The sequence below is a fragment of the Crinia signifera genome, chromosome 4 (genome assembly GCF_055691185.1).
Source record: "Crinia signifera chromosome 4, ASM5569118v1, whole genome shotgun sequence".
NCBI lineage: Eukaryota > Metazoa > Chordata > Amphibia > Anura > Myobatrachidae > Crinia > Crinia signifera.
In genome coordinates, this window is record NC_139220.1 from 301,258,659 (window position 1) to 301,280,903 (window position 22,245).

The 22,245-nt window shown below is 47.9% G+C and overlaps 1 protein-coding gene across 1 annotated transcript in view; it reads left to right on the top strand.

Moving 5' to 3' along the window:
* Positions 1 to 1,453: 1,453 nt before the first annotated feature.
* HOOK2 (hook microtubule tethering protein 2) overlaps positions 1,454 to 22,245 on the top strand; it is a 43,451-nt gene continuing 22,659 nt past the window's right edge. Inside the window, exons 1-10 of the mRNA XM_083185264.1 lie at positions 1,454 to 1,641; positions 7,496 to 7,581; positions 8,440 to 8,512; positions 8,887 to 8,937; positions 15,803 to 15,935; positions 16,402 to 16,469; positions 16,684 to 16,746; positions 17,237 to 17,317; positions 20,173 to 20,333; positions 20,486 to 20,626. Coding sequence (XP_083041390.1) covers positions 1,594 to 1,641; positions 7,496 to 7,581; positions 8,440 to 8,512; positions 8,887 to 8,937; positions 15,803 to 15,935; positions 16,402 to 16,469; positions 16,684 to 16,746; positions 17,237 to 17,317; positions 20,173 to 20,333; positions 20,486 to 20,626 — 905 coding nt within the window. The 5' untranslated portion in view covers positions 1,454 to 1,593. The remainder of the gene's footprint in view (positions 1,642 to 7,495; positions 7,582 to 8,439; positions 8,513 to 8,886; positions 8,938 to 15,802; positions 15,936 to 16,401; positions 16,470 to 16,683; positions 16,747 to 17,236; positions 17,318 to 20,172; positions 20,334 to 20,485; positions 20,627 to 22,245) is intronic.

Sequence of the window (22,245 nt, forward strand, 5' to 3'; positions counted from 1 at the left end):
CTGCATGATGTGTTGGCCGCTCTTTTGATCATATTGTATACCAGTGCTATTTTTGTCATAATTTAAGGCACTTGCCAAGAGGAGGGGGGTTTGGGTGCATCGATGGTGTGTGCACCGATGGCCATCCCTAGTGGCTATATACCCGTGTAGGACAGTCCAACCCAGGCTCCAGGTACTTTGTATTGATCAGTGCATCCCTGGGTCCCAGTTGCAAGCCGCCAGGGCTTGTCTTAAAGTGTAGGCTGGGGTGACTAATGCTGTGGTGAGCAACATGTGTCCAGCGATGTACAATCCATGTGTCCATCTAATCAGGGGATCCCCCACAGGAAGGTGGCCCAGGAATTTGCTCACCCTTACAGGTCATTTACAATCAGCGGTTGAAATCAACCCATCAGGTGAAGGGATGTGAAAAATCCTGTTCTTCAAAATATAAGACACAGACATCTCCAGTAGATTATATAAATCAACATTTCAACATTGAGATTCAAATACATATTGGACCTTATTCTGCTCCACACACACAACGCTGCAAATTACTCAGCATTGGGTGTGGATTAAACGCCGCCCACACAGCCGCCATCAGTGACCATCGAATGATTTGGAACATACACGCATAACTAAAACACTCTCAGGATCCTTAGCTTTGCATGACCCCTGTACGGGAACAGGACGGGCAGCTGACATCCGGTGATGTCAGTTGCCCGCCCCCGGCAGCCGCGTCACTCCCTAATTTCCATGGGAATGCCCAGCGGTTTCATGGGAACACACATGAAATGCTGGGTGTACCCATGGGCGCATCCCCTCGCCGCCGCCACACGCCCCCCCCTCTGCCCACATGTGTATACTCTTGTACCCATGCGCAGAAATGCACATTCGCATAAGCAAAACCTTGCTCCCCCATGCAAACGCGCAAGGGAGCGAGCGCATTAGAATAAGGCCCCCTTATTTAGAAGCAATGATTCCCATAAATATTCAATCACAGGACTATCAAATTTAAAGTCAGTTAATTGCAAAATATTATTGCAGCTAATAATTTATAAAGCCAAGATAATAAGACCAGGCAGCCAGACTGCATCAAACACAGAAGACAGAGCTGTACTCAACAGAAGCAAATGTTAAAACTGAGCAACTAAAAATAGGGACAAGTGGTTAAGGAACACTAGCCATGCAATGAGATAACTCCTGAGAACGAAGCCTCGTTGAGAAGGACTGGTGTACGAACCGTCCGTAATTTAATCCGATGTGCACAGGCTGCATGTGTCTCACTCTGACACGTCACATATTATCATTAATGTGTAAAAAAAAAAAAAGCAGGGTAAAACTTTTGGGGCATCAGGCAGTGCCGGGGGCAGCCCACTGCTGGCAAAAGTGGCATGCGGCGGTCCTTTTCACCATGGCAACCGGCACAAGCTGCGCGCTGATTGGAGGAGTTTGGAGAAGCGGGCGCATGTGATCGGTTACGGGAAGTGTAAGTCAGCCGTGTCTAGTACGGAGGCCGAAGTTGGACATATACAGTTTACCTTCGCCTGGCGGGGCCTGGATTCTTCTACCTTTCCCCGAAGTGCAGGAAGAGCCGGCGGCGACACAGCGGAGATGAGCGGCCAGAGGAAAGGGGAACCGAGTGACCCCCTGCTCACATGGGTATACCTACAAGCTTAGTAACGGGGGGAGGCACCGGGCTAACTGCACCGGGGGTTACTGAGCGTGGTCCCGAACCGCCACGCAGTCACAGTAACAGCTGGTCTGACTAGTACTAGCATACCAGTACCAATACTACATGTTGCTCCCCACAGACCTTCTTACTAATTATTATTCCCAGAATTTGACTACCAATTACGGTTACTCCCCTATGCTACCACTTCTTAGATCCTCTTACCCATTATTACTACTGCTGTTACTCCTGTATGCTACCAGTGCACATACCCTCTTACCCATTATTATTACTACTGCTGTTACTCCTGTATGCTACCAGTGCACATTCCCTCTTACCCATTATTACTACTGCTGTTACTCCTGTATGCTACCAGTGCACATACCCTCTTACCCATTGTTACTACTGCTGTTACTCCTGAATGCTACCAGTGCACATTATTTATTTTATTTACAGTTTTTTATATAGCGCAGCAGATTCCGTTGCGCTTTACAATTGGAAACAATAGTGATTAAACAAAACGACTTAGAGGTAGGAGGGCCCTGCTCGCAAGCTTACAATCCTTTTTTTACGTACTTTTGCAAACAATCCTCTTTATTATTATTATTATTATTATTCATTATCCCAACGTCGGGTTCCCGACTGGCCGGACCCAGACAGCATGTTGAGCGCAACTAAGCCCCTATTCTATTCTCCCGCTATGGGGGTCCTGGACCCCCATAAGGGAAAATAGCGGGTGGCCGCCAGGAACCCGGCTGTCTGGTGAATGCCTGTCGGGATCCCGTCCAGCACCCGTTACTCCTGTATGTTAAAGTCCACAGAACCACTTACTCCTTATTACTACCAGAGTACTAATTAGAACCCATTATTCCTCTGTGCTACCTGTTACTTCTATGTGCTCATTATCCACAGACCATCTTACTCATTATTACTTGCAGAGTACCAATTAGTTCCTGTTATACATATGTGCTACTAGTCCACATTATTTATTATTACTGCTACCTGATTACAATTCTACAGACTCTTACCCATAATCACTACCATACTAATTAAGGGATACAGTTACAATCCCGGCGTTCAAAATCCTGACCCCGAAATCCCGTCACTCTTCCTCTGTGGGTGTCCACGACACCCATAGAGGGAGAATAAATGAGTGTGCCGAGCGTAGCGAGGCACTGGGCCCGCTGCGTGGTGATCTCAGCGAGCCAGCAAGGGAGGGGGGTGGGGGGGTGGGTGGGGCGATCCACGCACCCCCCTTTGTTGGGATTTTGGCGGTCGGGATTTTGAACGCCGAGATTTCCGACCACCGGGATTTAGAACCACTCCCCTAATTAATACCCAGTGCTTATCTATGCTTACAGTCCACAGAGCCTCCTACTAATTACTTCCAGAGGATTACATGATACATATTCCTCATCTATACTACCAGATTAGAGACTCACTAATTATTACAGACAGGGTACCACTAGTCCACAGATCCTTACTTATTATTACTACCAGAGTACCCAGATAGTGCTTGTTCCTCATCTATACCACCAGGTTAGAGACTCTCTTATTATCCCTACCAGTTCATATTTTCATTTTGCTCATTATTACTACTAGAATATGTTACGCGTGGCTGTCATTCCTTTATACTATCAGTCCAGAGCCAATTTTACTCATTATTGCTCTACCGCCAGAGTTCCAAATACAACCTGTTACTCATCTGTGCTACCAGATCCAGGGATTCTGTATTGAATCCCAGCGGTCGGGATCCCGGCGTTCAGAATCCCGACGCCGGAGTACCGACAGCTGAAATGCCGACAAGGGGGGGACGTGGATCGCCCCCCCTTGCGGGCCCGGCGCCTCGCTACGCTCGGCACACTAATTTATTCTCCCTCCAGGGGTGTCGTGGACACCCACGGAGGGAGAATGTGTCGGCATTTCGGCGGTCGGGATTCTGAACGCCGGGATCCCGACCGCCGGGATTGTAACTGTATCCCAGATCCAGAACCCTTACTGTTCCTACCAGAGCACTAAAGCACCTGTGTTACTCCTCTACACTTCTAGACCAGAGACTGCCATGCTACTATATTACTAAAACAGTACCAAAGCCTACTGGTAATTCCTATATATTACCAGATTAAAGACTCTGATTGCTTATTACTACCACAGTAGTACGAGTACTTGTTATCTCTATAAACTCTTACTCATTGATACCACAGTACCAAATACTACCTGTTATACCCCTTTTAAGACATACCACCCATCCTGCGCACCTGCAATTGACCTGGGATTTTAAATAACCCAGGATTGTACCCAGGGTTTAAAATCCTGGGTCAATTGCAGGTGTGCAGAACCTGGGATTTTAGTGGACTATAGTCCCTGGTAGGGCCTTCCAGACATACGCTAGTCCTGGGATGATGCACATGAAAAATCCTGGTATTTTTGTGTATGCCTGAAAGGGGTATTACTGTTCTGTTCTGCTAGATCAGTTTCTCGTTTGACATTAGAACTGCCAGGTTTCCCACTCCTCTATACTCCCTCCTTTAGTGTTCATTCTAGCACCCGCCAGCTTTGAAAACTCCTGCAGTTCCTGTTCCCTGCCTGGGGTGTCGCTGTCTGCTGTGGTGTTTCTAGCACAGATTTGGTTTGCATATCAGTGCTGATAAACAGACCACACTGTGCTAGAAGCACTACAGCGGACAGGGGCACCCCAGACGGAAGAGTAACTGCATGGGTTTTCAAAAAATGGCGAGAGCTAGATTGAACACTACTCCTTTATTATCCCGAGTTCCAAACCAGATCCCCTTTTCGTTGATTAATGGCAGCAGAGTACCAAATAGTACCTGTTACTCATTTACTACTACTACTGTATAATCTCATACTCTTGTGCAAGAATTTCCTAGAGTACCAACCCAGATAGCTCTTACTCATTCTTATTATATTACGAAACTTGTGCCTCCTTATTCATATATATACCAAACCAGATTCTCCTATCGCATTGTATACCACCAGACGTTAACGCCTACCCATTTATATCACCAAAGTTCCTCTTATACAATTAAAAGAGGTATTGTGGTAGTATAAATGCTGGGATGTATAGTTCAACAACAGCTGGAGTGCCAAAGGTTACCAATCCCTGGTCTAGGGCAAGTGTATAGAGCAGGCATGTCCAAACTATGGCCCTCCAGCTGTTGTGAAACTACATGTCCCATCATGCCTTGCCACAGTTATAGCATTCGATAATGACAAAACTTCTGGAGGGCCATAGTTTGGACATGCCGGGTATAGAGTGTCCTTGGTTATGCTTGCCGCGTTTTCTCTGGGTGTCTTTCCTGGTGAAACTGGCTTCTCCGTCAGTATCACTATATCATCCCTGTAATTATTACCCGTTATACGTTACACAGGTTCTGTGGCTGACTGTATCCAGCCTGTAACATGGCTGTAATTATCCCCAGCACTTGTGTCATTTACATGTTCCAAAGGTTACAGCGATGATTGTGCAGCCCTGCTCACCTCTTCCTTCAGCCTTGGCTGGAGAGGCTGAAATAATGCTCCATTGTGGTGCTAAGTAATATCACCAAGTGCTACTGTTTGTAGGGGCTGATTCAACTTTGTTGGCAAAGCAAAAAGAACGCAAGTGGGCAAAACCATGTTGCACTGCAGATGGGGCAGAGAGATTTAGATTTGTGTGGGGTGCATTCATACTGAAATCTAAAATGCGGTCTAACATCTGTGGGCTGCATGCAAAAGCAGCCAGTATTTACCCTACACAGAACCGGCCTTAGGCATAGGCAAACTAGGCAATTGCCTAGGGCATTTGGAATGCCTAGGGGCATCAGCAGCTTCTGCTGATTAAAATGATATGCAGCATGCCTATATTCTGTGTGTGAGTGAGGGTGTACCTGCATATGAAATAGTGTATTCATGGAAATCACTGTAACATAGCATTCCGTATGCAGGTACAGCCACAGTTGCACACAGAATATAGGCATGTCGCATATCATTATAATCATCGGAAGCTCCTTGTGTGTGCTGGTCACAATGCAAATAAGATGAATTTTCAGCAAAAAATGCACCCTACGTTAGCAGAACTGGCCAGGAGCTGCATGGCCTAATGAGGCAAGATGTATGAGGAAACATCTGTATCCAAGCAGAGACAGAGGTCACAGTGTTAGCGGCTGTGCGAGTGCTGTCTGCAGGTGGGTTGGTTGTGCAATAGTGTTCGGCATTTGTGTAAGGGGCATTATGTGTGTCATGTATAAACGCATTAATAATGTGCGACATGTGTAATGGGCATTATGTGTATCGTGTATAAGGGCATTAATAATGTGCAACATATGTGTAATGGGCATTAGGTGTGTCATGTGTATAAGGGCATTAATAATGTGCAACATATGTGTAAGGGGCATTATGTGTGTCTTTATGTGTATGAAGGGCATTAATAAAGGTTGGCATAATGTGTAAGGGGCATTATGGTTATAAGGACATTAATAATGTGTGTTATATGTAATACCCCATTCACACCAGCATAAATTCCTGGGTTGAGTCCGGGAACAACCCGGTACTACCTCTGGTGTGAAAGGTACCCGGGACAAATTACCAGGCTAATTTGCCGGCAATCCAACCCGGCTAGGTAGCAGGGTTGTTCCCGGGGACCTGGCTGGTGTGAAAGGTATAGGGTATACTTACCCGGGTTGCCGTGTCCTGTCCGACGGGAATTAATGCAAGCGGCGGGTGCAAATGACGGGACATGATGATGACGCAGCTCACTGCCGCCGGAGAGCTGCGTCATCTTCATCCGCCGCCTGTCCTGTCATTTGCGCCGCCGCCTGTGTGGATCCCTGGCCTGTGCGGTGGACCAGCAACCGGAGTGAGTATTCTCCCCACCTCCTGTCCACCTCCGCCGCTTTCCCGCAGACTGCCCAACATCATCCCGCCGACTGCCCGCCTCCTTCACACACCAGAAAATGCAGGGACATTTCTGGTGTGAATGGGTCCAAACCCGGGAATGTCCCTGCTTGTCCCGGGAACTGAATTCAACGGGTTTGTCCCTGCATTTCTGGTGTGAAAGGGGTATAAGGGGCATTACTGTGTGGTGTTATCAGGGTTGCCGAGAGAAAGGGGTAGGGGGTACAAATTACCCAGACCAAAGTCTGATGGAAGGGCCCAGTGGGGGCCCCGGTCTCACTCCCCTTAAGTGACAGCAGCAGCTGCAGCTCTTCTCCGCTGCCCAGCACACACTGCTTTGTGCTGGGTTGCAGTGTGGCCATGGAGGTGGTTAAAATACAATATTTTCTCAGGATTTTTTTCTAAGGGTATAATGTAAATAATGTGAGGAGTAATGTACATAAGGTAAAGTGGTACTACTGTGTGATGTAACGTGAATAAGGGACACCATCGCATGATATAATGTGAATAAAGTTGCACTACTGTGTGGCATAATTTGAATTGGGGGTACTATTGTGTGGCCATGCCCCTTCCCAGCAAGAAAACACCCCTGTTTGGGCTGCGCACGGAATGTGTGCACTGTTTCTATTTAAAATATTGCTGGTAGGAGCACCAAAATGATGACTGCTATGATGAGGGTTGATGGTGCTGGGAAAGGGGAGAAGGGTCAGAGGCGGAACTAGTGACGGTGCTAGGGGGCACCAGCCAAAATCTTGCCTAGGGCGTCATTTAGGCTAGGGCCGGCTCTGACCCTACAGAGAAACCAAATAAATGCATTTGCTCCCCTTGCATTACACAACATGGTTTGTTCCACAATGACTTCATTTCTTGCTTTACGGACTCTGGTGGCCTGTAATCCGATTGGTTCCCTTGTGACTAAGCATAATTATACCGTTTCCTTTCCTCACACAGATGCAGACGTTTCAAGTGTCGGGCCCCTGCACATCTTACGAGGACCTGACCGGTGGGGTAGCGATTGCCCAGGTCTTGAAGCTCATGTGAGTGTAAACTTACATAACCCATCACGCCAATTAAATTGCAGGTTCTTTATAGACTATGGAAGCAGCACTTTGGCCCTTATTCTAGTTGAATCGGGTTCTTAGCCTCGCCTACCGTACAGATCGCTCACACCGTCCGAATGCGGTAAGACGCCGACCGAACGGACCGCGAGTGGATGTTTCATGTGAACACCTCCTCCATCTGTGGGAACCTCCCCCATCCTTCGATGGTCGCCGACCATCTAATGATGGACCGAGTGCTCCAGGCCACTTGGACATTTGTCCCAATGAAAGCAGGGATATGGGCGGTCAGCTGACATCCGGCTATGCCATATGTCCACCCCCCACACGTGCGTCACGGCCGCATTACCATACGTACGCCCAACATTTTCCTTTAAAGGACCATGACTCGCGGGTCGTACGCATATGTTAATGAGCCTAAACAGCACTTCACGCCCCTCTCCAGCCCCTGCTCTGATGGTTCCTTACGATCATTTTTTGCACGGAACTCACGCCGTGTTCGTACGTGTGAGACATTTGCACATGCGCAGATACGCCTCCGCACATGCGCAAACACCAACCATCGGCCGTCCGTACGCATTCGGGGCCATCCGACTCAATCAGAATAAGGGCCTTAGTGTGCAGAATTTGACTTATCGGATCACTGAGGTTCAAGGTGTTTAATTGTTTTGCTGCAGTCTTATTAATTGTAATGTCTGCCAGTGATGTCACAATCTTCTAGCATGCTTGTAGGCTATTATTGGTTCAAGGCACAAAATGGCTGCTTCTACTTATAAATGTACCTTTAACCTGTGTCTCATTAAGTCGGGTTCAGCTGCTTTTTTTTTTCACTTGCAGAGACCCCACCTGGTTTAACGATGCTTGGCTGATGCGGATAAAGATGGACTCTAATGACAACTGGAGGCTGAAGGTGAGTCCGTGCCGTATATTTAGGGGTAGTGCTTCCAGGTTTACTCATGGCCTAGGACAGGCATGTCCAAAATGTGGCCCTCCAGCTGTAGGGAAACTACAAGTCCCGTCATGCCTTACTATTAGGGAATGCTACAACTGTGGCAAGGCATGCTGGGATGTGTAGTTTCACAACAGCTGGAGGGTCACAGTTTGGACATTCTTGGCACAGGAGATAACAAATTGGCACATTTCTGCTGTTCAGTATTTATCTACTAAAGCAATGGGGTAACATTGTGTGCCTCTGGATAGAGGCTGTAATGTGACTGGATGCACAGGTGATGTTCCCCTGGAATTTCTAGCTGTGATCTGATTGGTTCTCTTATCTTTCACCAGGTCAGCAACCTGAAACGTATCCTGCAAAGTGTTCTGGAGTATTATCAGGATGTGAGTATCTTCCAGTCACGGAGTGCAGAGCCTCCATAGAGCTATTACAGAACTCGTAACACCTTGGAAGTCGTACAGTCCCATGTTCTACTAATCTCTGGTTCCTAGGTGTAATCTGTCCTTTGTTCTTGTCCTGATTTGCACTGTTGTCTGTACTCACTGTAATGTAGTAATCACACATATATTTAATTTTTTGGTACTTATATGTTAGTTGGGTGCCCACTAAGCAACTTGCTTAGTTTTACGTGTCCCCTCGCTCCGCTCGCCACACTATATTAAATCAATTCCATGCCGACATGGATAGTGGGGGTATGAGCGTAGTAACTATAGTGGGCGCCCAACTAACATATAAGTACCTATTTTTCCTTTTATATAACAAGTGAAGTTTTTTTCTAAGCCTGTATCTAAATGTCCATGGATGTCATCCAATGTTTTTTATCTCCTTTTCAAAATCTCTCTGAGGGTGGAGAAACACATAGCTTCCACTCAGATGCAGACTCACTATGCCAGGGGTGTCAAACTCAAATTCATCGGGGGCCGCATCAGCAGTTTGATCACCCTCAAAGGGCCGGTTGTATCTGTAGGACTATGTGTCCACTCTTTATTATCATAATAGTGTCCTTCATACAAGTATGTCCCAAATAATACCACTGTAACTCAGCAGTAGCATTTCCCTCCTGCTATTGCTGTGAACTGCAGTGCATTAGGGCACACGGGGGCAGCACTCAGTCTTAGGGCATATGTCCTGCTTATTATCATGGGACACAGCAATTAATGATGGGCTACAATGTGCCAGTGCGCACACACACACACATAGGCAGAGAGTTTGACACTTACCCGCTCTGATGCGTCCACTCCAGTCTGAGCTGCTCCACCACCAAGGACACAGCTGCGCTCTCACACAGGCGCATTTCCCCCTCCCTCCTGTGAGTAGCGCTCCTCGCACTATCTATCCAGGAGTGGGGGGCAGCATGCTCCCGGTCACTGTGCAGTGCACACTCAGCAGTAAGTGACCTGGAGCGCACAGCAGCAGCAGCACCATTCACCACGACGGACCTGCTCTTTCCTTTCTCTGGCTCCTATACAGCAGGTGGGAGCAGAGGAGGGGTTGACGACCGGCGGCACTGCGCTAGAGGGCAGATGTTCTCTGGCTTGTAGGCTGCCGCGCATGTGCTGAAGAGGCGGCTTTCTTGTTTAAAAAAATAATAATTTGAGAATAAAAGGTGAAGGCTGGCGGCGGTTGCGCGGGCCACATGAAGAGGTCTGGTGGGCCGGATTTGGCCCGCGGGCCTTGTGTTTGACACCCCTGCACTATGCCATGTGATACTAGGGTGGGGGAGGAGCTTATAGTTCACAGGACAGAGCTCAAATGGATGTTCCAGAGAAGGGGTCCTCAAACTTTTTAAACAGGGGGGCCAGTTCACTTTCCCTCTGACCGTTGGAAGGCCGGACTATAGTAAAAACAAAAACTATGAACAAATTCCTATGCACACTGCATATATCTTATTTTGAAGTGAAGAAACAAAACGGGGACAAATACAATATTTAAAATGAAGTAAAGTTAAATCAACAAACATACCAGTATTTCAATGGGAACTATGGGCCTGCTTTTGGCTAATGAGATGGCCAATGTCTGGTTCCATATTTGTCACTGTTAGTCGTAACAAGTGATGCAAGTGTGCATCCGTTAGTCTTGATCTGTTCCTGAGATGAGGATATGTCTCAGAGGGGAGAGATGCATAGAAATTTTGAAGGCTGCTTGACTTGAATGCGTCTTTCAGAGAGTCACAATTCTGCAGTTCAGGCAGTTCCATTTGGTAAATTGTATCAACATTTTCATTGGGATTCCAAATTTCTATTAGTAAAATGAGGGAGGGCGAGCCAGTCAAGCGCAGCCCAATTAGTGCTCACCAGCGTAGCTCAAGTAGTGACCATGGGACTCGCCTCTTCAGGGGGTAATAATGCTCCCAACCTCCTCCAAGCTGCCTCTGCGCTGTGATGCCTCCGTTTCCTGCACTCACTCTCCCGCTCATCGCGCTCCCGCTTCCGACCTTCACTGCCCACAAGTCACCGCTCAGACGGCCCTCCCAAATGCCCTGTCTTCCTCTGAATCCTGGGAGAGGAGATTTGTAGTCTGGCTGAGCTGTTCGGTTCCTCTCACTCTCCTGAAGCTAGATTGCAGCCGGACAACAATTCTCATGATCCAGCGCTTTAGCCGGCGCTGCCCGCTCTCCCTCTTCCACCAATGACTGTCCTTCTCATGTAAAAATGACAGACAGGCAGCGGCGGCATAATCACCCGGCGGGCCATATGAATGTCCTCAGCGGGCCATAGTTTGAGGACCCCTGTTCCAGAGCCTCTGCTCACTCATCATAGTCCAATTACTGTGGTTGCCATGGTAGTCACATGACACACTGCAGAATTTTAAATCCTGAACCGCCTGAAGAAGTAAACAAAGATAAAATGGTGTTAGCAGTGGCCTTATGGCTTGTTACCAGGTAAACATGAAATCTTGATGAACCCTTCGTCTCTGATGTTACTGGTCCCTGTGAGATTGAATAATATCCCTTCTAGTAGCTGCCTACTTAGCACAGCTGAGGCAGCCATTTTGTGGGATGAATCAGCCTATACAGGAATGCAAACAGTGCCGCCTTTGTGGGTGTGGGTTCTACATATCGGGATGTTATCTCTCTGCTCCAGGCTTTTCTATGTCGTCTCATTCCTTTACCTCACCTGCACTTTCTCCTCCTCAGGTGATACTGAAACCTGTACACCTGCCCCTCCGCCATCTCTAATGCCCTCTGCTATTGTACTTTGTGTGTGACCGTACAGAGTTGTACACGCAAACCGGCTGGTCCATCTTGCAATTTATCGTGGGCAATCCTGAGTTGTACATGCAAATCTATTGCTCATCTGCTGGCAGCTGAAGAGACTGACGGAATGGCGGCTGAGTGTTGTAGTAAGGACCTGAAGGCAGAACTGCAGGCTCTGGTAACCTGCGCGCACACAGAGGGGGGTTATTCTGGTTCATTCGTTCCCCCCGTGCGAGCAATGATGCGCATACGCAGGGTGCGTGCGGCCACGGCGAACAGGGTGTTCACTGGGTGCATGCACACACTTGTGCGGGCACGGGGTGACGGGCCGGGCCATTTGCATATGGCAACGCCCAGCTTTTATGGGCATTCCCATGAGACCGCTGGGCATTCTCGTGCAAATGCCCCAATGGTGCAGGCGGCAGCCAGCTGACATCACCGGACGTCAGCCGCCCACCCATTTCCTCCCGAGCGGCCATGCATATGTAAGGGACTTGAGAGTCACTTTTATATGCGATCCCCCTAGGCTGCTAATGGATGTTACCGTGAAGCATCCATTGGCAGGCCCTGCGAGGGAAATGCCCTTGCGAATGGTTGGTGGCCCAGGCAAGCCGGGGTTTGTTTGGCTCGCAAGGCTGCGAATTCGCAGCCTTGCGCATCAACCAGAATAACCCCCAGAGATCAGTCTGTCAGGCGCAATCCCTGCAGCGGGTATATGGCTGGTGCTAAGGCCTTCTGCTACTGATCACTTCTATCCCTTGAGTAATCATCGCCTGTAAAACGCAGTAGTATCTTTGAGTGCAATGCAATAATGGGTACTTGTTTCCTAGCACGGCCACAACGATCATAATCGCGGTCATCTGGGGTAAAATCGGGGCCATCGCGGGCATCGCATACGCAAAAAAATCGGGTGCGATGGGCCAGACGCGCGATGCCTGCGATTTCCCCATAGAGAACAATGTTAAAAGCCTCAATTTACCCGCGATGACCCCGATTTCCCATAGGAAACAATGTGAAATGGATCAATTTACCCAAATTATCATAGGAACAATGGTAAATGGGCCAAAAAGCACCCCTGAACATTGAAATGTCCCCCCAAAAGTAGTTTACGCCACCACGTGATCAACGTGAACCCGAAGCGTGGCGAGCGGCGGCGGTACGCGTCCTCCGACCTTTTCATACCCCTACTATCCACTAGGGTGTGGAGTTGAGAATAGAATAGTGTGGCGAGCCACCGAGCCCGAAGCGTGGCGAGCGGATACCTGTGAAGCCCGCGAAGGGACGCGTTTACCTGTGAAGGTATTACACTATTCTATTCTCAACTCCACGCCCTAGTGGATAGTGGGGGTATGAAAAGGTCGGAGGACGCGTACCGCCGCCCCTCGCGGACTCGCTGCGCTCGCCACGCTTCGGGTTCACGTTCATCGCGGGGTGGCGTGAACTACTTTTGGGGGGACATGTCAATGTTCAGGGGTGTTTTTTGGGCTTTCTGGCCCATTTACCATTGTTCCCTATGATGATTTGGGTAAATTGACCCATTTAACATTGTTTCCTATGGGAAATCGCGGTCATCGGGGGTAAAGTTACCCATTTAACATTGTTCCCTATGGGGAAATCGCGGCCATCGCGTGTGGACCATTTAAGCATTTTTAGCCGCACACGACGCGACCGACCCGGTTTTTCACTGTTTTCAATGCATTTCAATGGAAAAATCGGGGGCGTCGGTCGCGTCGCAGGCCACTAAAATTACCCCCGATGGCCAAGATTTGTGGCCGTGCTAGGAAACAAGTACCCAATAATGTTTACACCACTTTCTAGATCTTTGCATAATGCGATTTTGCCTGTCGCTACTGGAGTGTCATCTATAAAGGTTCATCTCCTCTCATTATAGGCTCATACCGGAGTGTAAAACAATTGAGGAGGCTGTGCCGTATGATATTTTGTAATGTAATAGTAGATCATTATTACTGCATCAGTATCAAGCTACTTGAGTCCTGTTTTGGTCTAAAAATTGTGAGCTCACGCCCAAGTGGTGCAAAATCAGGATCTGGCCGGGATTTCTCGATTGCCTTGTAAGGGAGATCCTGTAACAGATATTGTGGATTGTAGGTTGTTGCGTTGTAACCTGTTATCAAAGTCTGAATATCCTTATCCCGACGGACTATGTTCCCTTGGCCATGTTCCAGTGTCCGTACGGCAAGCAAATGCCGCACAGCAGCAGTGCACTGTTATGGGCTGGCAGGGAGCTGGAACTAACACAGATAAAAGCAGAAAAAGTTCTTGTGGTGGCCGGCTGCCATACTGTACTGTAGGGAATAGCTGGCAGGGAGATTGATGTTTCCAGTCCGTGTGACCAATAGGAAGCAGACTAGTGCTATATATTTTTATTTTTTATTTTTTTAACAATATTAAAGTGTGCCATCTAGTGTTCACAAGAAGCGGCTGCGTTTTCCACAGTGGAACATCTTCATGTCTGTGTCATTGTCTGAGTGGGATGTTCGGCTATTGTTCCTCTTTTGCGTACTCCGGACCTTGGATAAAAATGTCAGCTGACTTAAATGCACCAGACCTCTCTTGTTTTTATTAATATCCTTTGTCTTATATTGCTTCTAGAAATACCCACCGTCCTGTACCTATTCTTATAGCTTTCATTGTGAAGTCCCAGAAATGTCCAGGCCTGTGTAAGCCCATTATCTCCTCTCACTGGCTAATTAAATGCATCAAAGGCTAATTCCTTTAGAAATGCCGTATAGCTGGTTTAGGGCTACATTTGGGAGTTACTTTGCTAATGTGGTATGTGATTTATACATGATGGCTTATTTTACACAATTATGTTAGTTATAAGTCTAAGGGGTATATTCAATTCCAGTCTGATCCATTTCAACATTTTTTTGTCGGAATGGATCCGACATGGGCTATTCAATGAGCAGCCAAATCTGAATGTCGGATTTAGCCACTGATTGATCACCAGGCTGGCAATGGGTCCGGGTGAGCGCCGGAGGCGGCTGACAGGAGGACGGCACCGTGTAAGCTGCTGCTACTCACCTGGCGCCGTCCTCCTGGCCTCAATCCAACCTCTTTTCATGTCTTATTGAGATTACCGGAAACGTGGCCCAAACATGTCGCATTTGGCTGCATTTTTGTCAGGTGGGTTTGCAGCTATTCCGCCAATCCACCTGGTTTCCGGCAGGTCTGAACATTCCCACCTGTTGGGGAAAAAAACCCAGCTAGCATTGAATAGGTCGGAATCTATTCTACTCTAAAACTGCCGTCTTTTTCGACAAGACGGCAGTTGAGACATCAATTGAATATATACCTACAGTATGTCTCTAATAGGGCCAAAAGCGTTTAGGACAAGATGGACCATACTGTCATGTTCTGTCGTTTCTCGTTTTACCCCAGACTAAAATAAATGAAAGCAATCCAATGAGCATAAGAGACTTGCGTTGTAAAATGGATAATTGTGACCTACTGTGATAACACATCCAGTCATTTAAATTGTCCCTCCTTTTGTTTCTTCTGTCTGCTGCTGAGAATGTTAGCAGCTACAGTCACAGTATATGGTGAGCAGAGAGGCTCTGGAAAACCCCTCTGAGCTCTAAATATAGGCTTACCATATTTCTTTAAATTGGAACCCTAATTACCCAGAGTCTGTAACTAGCTGACTTTTAAACCTGGGTTTAATCAGCCACAGAACTTGTGTAATCATTGAGCATCTCCGTTGACAGGGATAGTATGGTAAGTCTATGTACTGTGAGCTCACCTCTACTGTTACATGACATGCTGAGAGCGGTGAGTGTCTGTGGATATTTGGAATTGCTGCTTTTAAAATGTTACTTGCCACTACTACCACCCCAAGAACTCCGCTGGGAGGGGCATCCCACTCCTCCTAGCATTGCATGTAAGCCTGCTCTTCTACTGTTCAGCAGAAGTCTGGTGTAGCCTGCCATCCATTAGCAAGTTATACTAGGATTGTCTTTCCACCACAACTGGAGAGATTACAGGTTGCAGATGCTGTACATTATCACAGTCTCCCTCCCACCCTCTCTCAGGTACTAGGACACCCGGTGTCTGAAGATCACATCCCGGACATTGCGCTGATCGGGGAGTTTTCAAACAGGGCTGAACTCAGGAAAATGGTTCAGTTGGTGCTGGGCTGTGCCATCAGCTGCGACAAGAAGGAAGGTGAGCAGAGCGCATTGCCTTGTTGTAACAGAACTGTGTAACTACATTGACGCTTCAGGGCAGATGTCTGGCAAATTCAGTATCAATGGGAACCGGAACCGGAACCAGAGGCGTATAGGCTGCAGTCCTCATGTCTTTTGGTTCAGCACACAGAGTTCCTAAATTGCTCATTGCCAGTGCCGCTACATGGTGTACATCTGTGTGTGTGTGTTACGACCTCTCCCAGTCATCACCTAGGAATACCCACTTCTCCCTGTGTGTGCATCAAATCACAACAGCGACTCTGTACAGACACAATCGGGAGGCATGTGCAGTGCAACTAGACTAACACATTGACAGCGTGTCCACCTCCGAATCAAGCCTAGAATGGCTACTGCTACTTAATACAGAGGGGTGGCCTTGGTGTTTGGCCTTAGATATTGCTGAGCTGTTGCCTGATATTTTGTTATGTGTCCTCCCCTCCCAGAGCACATCCAGCAGATTATGACCCTGGGGGAGTCCGTCCAGCAGGCTGTAATGGAATCCATACAGGAGGTAGGTGTGATCACAGTAGTCCTGCCACTGATAGGTTGGTGGAGAAGAGAGACAAGGACTCGTTGTATTGACTAGCTTCATTGACCATAAATACTGTACCACCTTACCACTTTTGTTTTACTCCACATTTTGGTATATTTAAAGATCTGTGATTTTGGTGATACTAAAATGCCACCAATACAACATGTTATGGGTGCGTTTTCAACCCCTACAGCTCCTGAGCAAGGACCCCACTGACACAGTGGCAGCTGACAGCTACGTGAACTATGACAGTCAGGTGAGAGCCATCGGTCTTACTCGCAGCTTACACGCCGGATCTTATTTCATGATCGCTGAGCAGTGCTACTTATCCGGATCAGAGACTGCTGTCCTCTCCCTTTCTGTGTTGTCTGAGCTGCCAAATTTTTTTTTGACTTGTATTATATTCTCCGTGGCATCTAGTGCAACAGTGCAGAAGAGGATGGTATCTATCGGAGATGGGGTTCATTGTTTAAGCAGCATACCCTGTGGTGTGTGCGTGGAAACCCCATCTAAGGATGGGTAGAGGTTTAGGCCTAATTTTCTCTAACTTTAAATCTCCTCTGAATGTGATCACCACACTTCTTTCCTCCTCCTCCTCTGTCTCTTGCGCTCTTGGTTGCACTCAGTCTCCTTCGCCTGTTGCGCACATCCTTGTTCGTTCCCTCCACCTGTTGCACGCTCCCTCCTTCCTCCTGCCCCTGCCTTCCCTTAATTCATTCTCTCCCATGTTACCTTCTCTCTTCCAGTCACGTAAATATTACTTCCTTAGTGAGGACACAGATGAGAAAAGTGACTTCATGCAGCGTTATCACGATTTGGAACTGCAGGTATGTCTGCACTGCGAGTAACGCCAAGCATGTGGTACAGCCATGGTGGTGATGGGATGGTGCGGGTCGTTACTACTCAGAACTGCACATGTGTTTGTGGTGGTGGCGTGTTCTGCATTTGCTGGGCTGTGACTCCCCTAACCAGCATACTGTTGATCTCCCCCTTTTTAGGGTTGAACGAGTACACTAGCACCCCAAGTACAGCCACCCTGTATAGTACAGTATACTGTAGTATACTGACCTAGCTATACTGTGGGGAGGGCACATACTGTGCTGACTATACAATAACCCTATATATCTGTGCTGGAGCTTTGGTGCTGTGACTATATCTGGGGACATTTATATACAAAGGAAGACAGGGCTCCCGTACTGATTCACACAGCTGATGTCCCTAAAGGATCTACCCTCTCACCGGAGATTCACCCACCACATTAGGGCGAATTAGTATAAGAACAGTGTTTTTAAAGACCATACACGTTATAAAAATATTTTCTTAAAATGTAGATTGGTTACGAGGGCAGATTTATTAAGCTCAGTGAAGTGATAAAGATTCTTGTACTTGATCACTGACCAATCATCTCCTGACTGTTAAGTTACAGGCTGGGTTTAAATAGGGACAGCCAGGAACTGATTGGCCGGTGATAAAGGACTAGGCATTTTATCACTTCTCCTCCCTTATTACTGCTTCATACACCGGTGATAAAGTACTAGACACTTTATCACTTCACGAGCTTAATAAATCTGCCCCCAAGTATCTACAAATGGCAAAAAAAGAGGATGGTGAATCCAGCCTGTATTTTTAGGGTCTGAGCGCAATATTTTATTATTTGTATTTCATTGATTGGCATGTGGGCCAAACAAAACACAGGGGGCGGGGCTTCACAGGTGTCGGGGGAGGAGAAAAACATAAGGTACTTATGTAATATCTGGGCTCCCGTTTTTCTTATGAGACCGCGGGGCTCGCTGCGCTTGCCACGCTTCGGGCACGATGGCTCGCTGTGCTCGCCACACTATATAAAATCAACTCCATGCGAGCCCAGATAATACATAAGTACCAAACATTGTTATGCTATTCCATCGATGGAGGGAAACCTTCTGGTTCTCCCCATCGATGGCAAAAGTATTCGACATCGACCATGAACCATCGATGATTTTGAATCGTCGATGGCCATCCCTTATGTTCCCTGCATCTACAATCCCCAGGGCACATCGAGCATATACCTGTATGTGTTATGTATATCTGTACTCTCACTGTTACCTAAACAGCTGTTGCACAGCAATCCAAATCAAATTCCTAGTATACGCAAGTATACCTGGCCAATAAAGCTGATATTGATTCAGCCGTGCACACAGGAAAAATCATCATTCACCATCAAATTATTTATATATTCTTTTTTCCCTGCTCGCAGTGATGAGTGAGCCCAGGACTCTCTCAGCGATGTGACGGCTGCGGGGAGAAGGGGGCCGCTGCTGTCAGTGGCCCTCCCTTCCAACACCTGGGGGATCCCCAGAAAACACCCCCATGGTACGAGCAGGGAGCGCAGACTAATCTTCGCTCACTACCTTCACTGCCTGCTTTAGATGGAAATAGGTTGGTTCGCCCTCTTTACCGCTGTGTATAAATGTCACCCAGTATATATCCGGCTCGCAGTCCGACATCTGCCATCATCAGTAACATATGAATACTGGCAATTTTATTTGATTTTCTGTTGCACTCATACTGGGATTTCTATTATAATAAAGACCAGTCCTGCCATTAATGGCGAGTATTGGTAGTGTAAATACCCGTATATTGTACAGAAATCGCCCAGTGTGGTGTCTGTCCTTTGGTGATCGGGCTTCTAAATCTCCCACTTCATTGAGTGATTTCACCCTCTAAAAAGGTTTTAAGCTGAGGTTGGTTTGGCCTCTCCGGAGATGTGGGTGAGTTTAATCCCTGCCTTGTTTCTGCATCCCCCTAACAATAACCTCCTGCATGTCTGCCACAGCTGCCAGCCGCCACTTAACCCTGAGCATCACCCCCTGCAGCGCTGTGTTGGGGGGGGAGCGTGATGCTGAAACGTGCCTCGCCTGTGTGTTCTTATCTGCGTAACCAGCCTGTGTCCTTCTGCCGTTTACTAAATGATCCAGTCAGGAGGGCTCAGGAAAGATCCATTCATCATTCATTCCAGACTGTTTCAAACCAGTTTACATAAAAGCCATAGAGTGGTATACATAGTCCGAACCTATAAGCCAGGGGTTCTCAAACTCGGTCCTCTGGATCCCACACGGTTCACAATTTACAGGTCACCCGATAGGTGCAATCATTACTTATTGACACATTTCAGAAGATCCACAGGTGGAGCAAATTATTTCACTTGTGATTCTGTGAGGAGACCTGCAAAACATGCACAGTGTGGGGTCCTGCGGACCGAGTTTGAGAACCTGTGCTATAGGCACAGAGTCTTTTATTATCTTTAAGTATGGTAGGGATCTAAACCTGTGGAACACATGGGGGAAGGGGGGTGAAGAGTCTGCAGATTGCTGCATGTACGTTCCCTGTTCTACCCCCTCTGTGCATGGACTGCCTGCAGACCCCGCTGCATCTTGGATCCTTCGCCCTGTCACATGACCAGCCAGCGCTGCTGAGAATTGTATCTTGCCACAATGTCCCGCAGAGATAACGGTTACTATGTTCATAGTCTTTGGGCCGATCCATTGTTTGAGGATTTGGTAGGGAACCCCATATTTGTTACTACCACTTTCCTCTTAACCCCTTACTTATGTGCTCTTTATTAACCCTTCTTACACTGTGGGCCTTGCTCCTCTCCCTCCTGTGTTGCCCGATTCCCCCCCCCCCCCATTTGCTTCATCAGGTGTCGGTGCTCATGGAAGAGAAGAGGAGTCTAATGAGCGAAAACAGAAACCTGAAGGAGCAGCAGGAACAGTCGGAGGAGGGCATGGGGACACCAGTGTTTGGCAAGAAGCTGCTTCTGCTGCAGAGTCAGATCGAGCAACTGCAGGAGGAAAACTACCGGTAATGGGAGCGCTCCCTAAACAGAAACAAACAATGACTGTAGGGGGTTAAATGTCCAGAATGAATGGCTGTCCATGTGCCCCCAGTGGCTTTGGAAGATCTCTGTGAGGCCGCATAGAAGGTAACTTGTGATGTTTCTGGGCTTACTTCAGGCTGGAGAGCGCGAGAGATGACTACAGACAGCGATGTCAGGAACTGGATCGGGAGGTTCAGGATCTGCACATGCGTAACCAAGATCTAACCGGGCTGGCTCATGAGGCGCAGTCCCTCAGGGATGAGATGGACGTACTCAGGTGAGCAGTGGTCCAGGGAATGGGGCTCTCGGGCCTGGAATTGCAGAGAGATCACCTGCTTTATGACTTATTTATCCCTTGCCAGAGGTGTGGTCACAATTTGTAATTTAGTGAGACCAGATTGACTCTAGGCCAGTTGGATTATCAGACTATGCACAGCAACACAGAGTATTTCAGGAGTTGAGCCAGCTGTACTTGTTGAAGTCTTGTATTTGTAAAGTAAAGCAGCAGGAGTGGAATTCATGCATCAAGAATCCAGAGGCTGAAAGTTGTATGGTAGAAGGAGCAGAGTCCCCAACAGAGTAGTGATATAGGGAAATAGAGGCAGCAGGAGGCCACAGGATAAAGGCCCCCATACATTAGTCCAACTTGTCCAAGTTAGACCTGATTTACCCTGCAGCTCCCCACTGGAGGGGTCACACACGATTAGGCACTTGATGTGCCATGTTTTGAATGTGATTTATCATATGCAACTCCCGGGGAGCTGCAGGGGGAGAGGCGGACAAAGAGGCAGCGGACAGGGGACGCTAGTGAGCCAGGCAGGTGGAGCAGTGGGCGGGGGATGCCGGTGAGCCAGTGGGGGCTGGGGGAAGAACGGTGATCTGGGCAGGGGGATCAGGGAGCTGCAAGGGGGTAAAAACACCCCAATACAAATTAATGGGCTGAATCAAATGAATCAGCAATTGGCTGAGATCAATCAGCCAATCACTGGCTGCCCATTCATTTGTATTGGTTTTTTTTCTTTCCTTGCAGCTCCCTGATTGTCCTGCCCAGCTCTCCGTTCACAGGCGTCCCCTGCCCGCTACCGCTGTGTTCGCTGCCTGCTTGTCACTGCCCCTGCAGTGTCCCCCGCCCAGAGGCTGCACATAAGTTTTAGAAAGTGTTATGTGCAGCCGGCCTGACTGGGATCCAGTGCGCAGAGTTAAATCAGAAGGAGCAGGGTACCCAGCAGCACATAGTAGTGATATGAGTGGGGAATAGTGGTAGCAGGTAGACTGAGAGCCAAACAGGCACTGTATGTAGCAGAAGGGTCACAGAACTGAAACAGGCCACCTTCCCTGTCAGTTCCATGTATTCTATACAAGGGCGTAGCTACTATAGGGGCGGGGGGGGGGGTGCAGCTGCTATGGGGCCCAAAGCTAAGAGGGGCCACCTTCCATGTCCATTACATTTATAGTTATTTAGGTGTGTGTTTATTTTATTATACAATTTATTAAATGAATCGCCATAATATTCCACACAACACAACAAAATACAGTAGCAGTAATATCACAATAAGTCAGATCCAGTTTTATTAGATTAAAAGATAAGGGGAAAATATCTCACAATGACTATTGTCAAAGACAATAGAACCAAGAGAAGCTTGAGAAGGAGAAGACATAAGGAAAGAGAGAAAAAACAAAGAAACAAACTGGTAGATTTATTAAACGTCGATCAGGGGAATATGCGCTATCCCCGTGCATTATAGCAGGGGATAGCGCTTCCCCTGATCTCACACCCGCCGAGCGTTTACTCTAACGCCGGTGGTGTGGGGCAGGAGGCATAGCGCAGGGGCGATGTTTTGCACTGCGCCCCTGCCTCCTGCCAGATTTATGAACGGTCAGCATCGCTGACCGTTC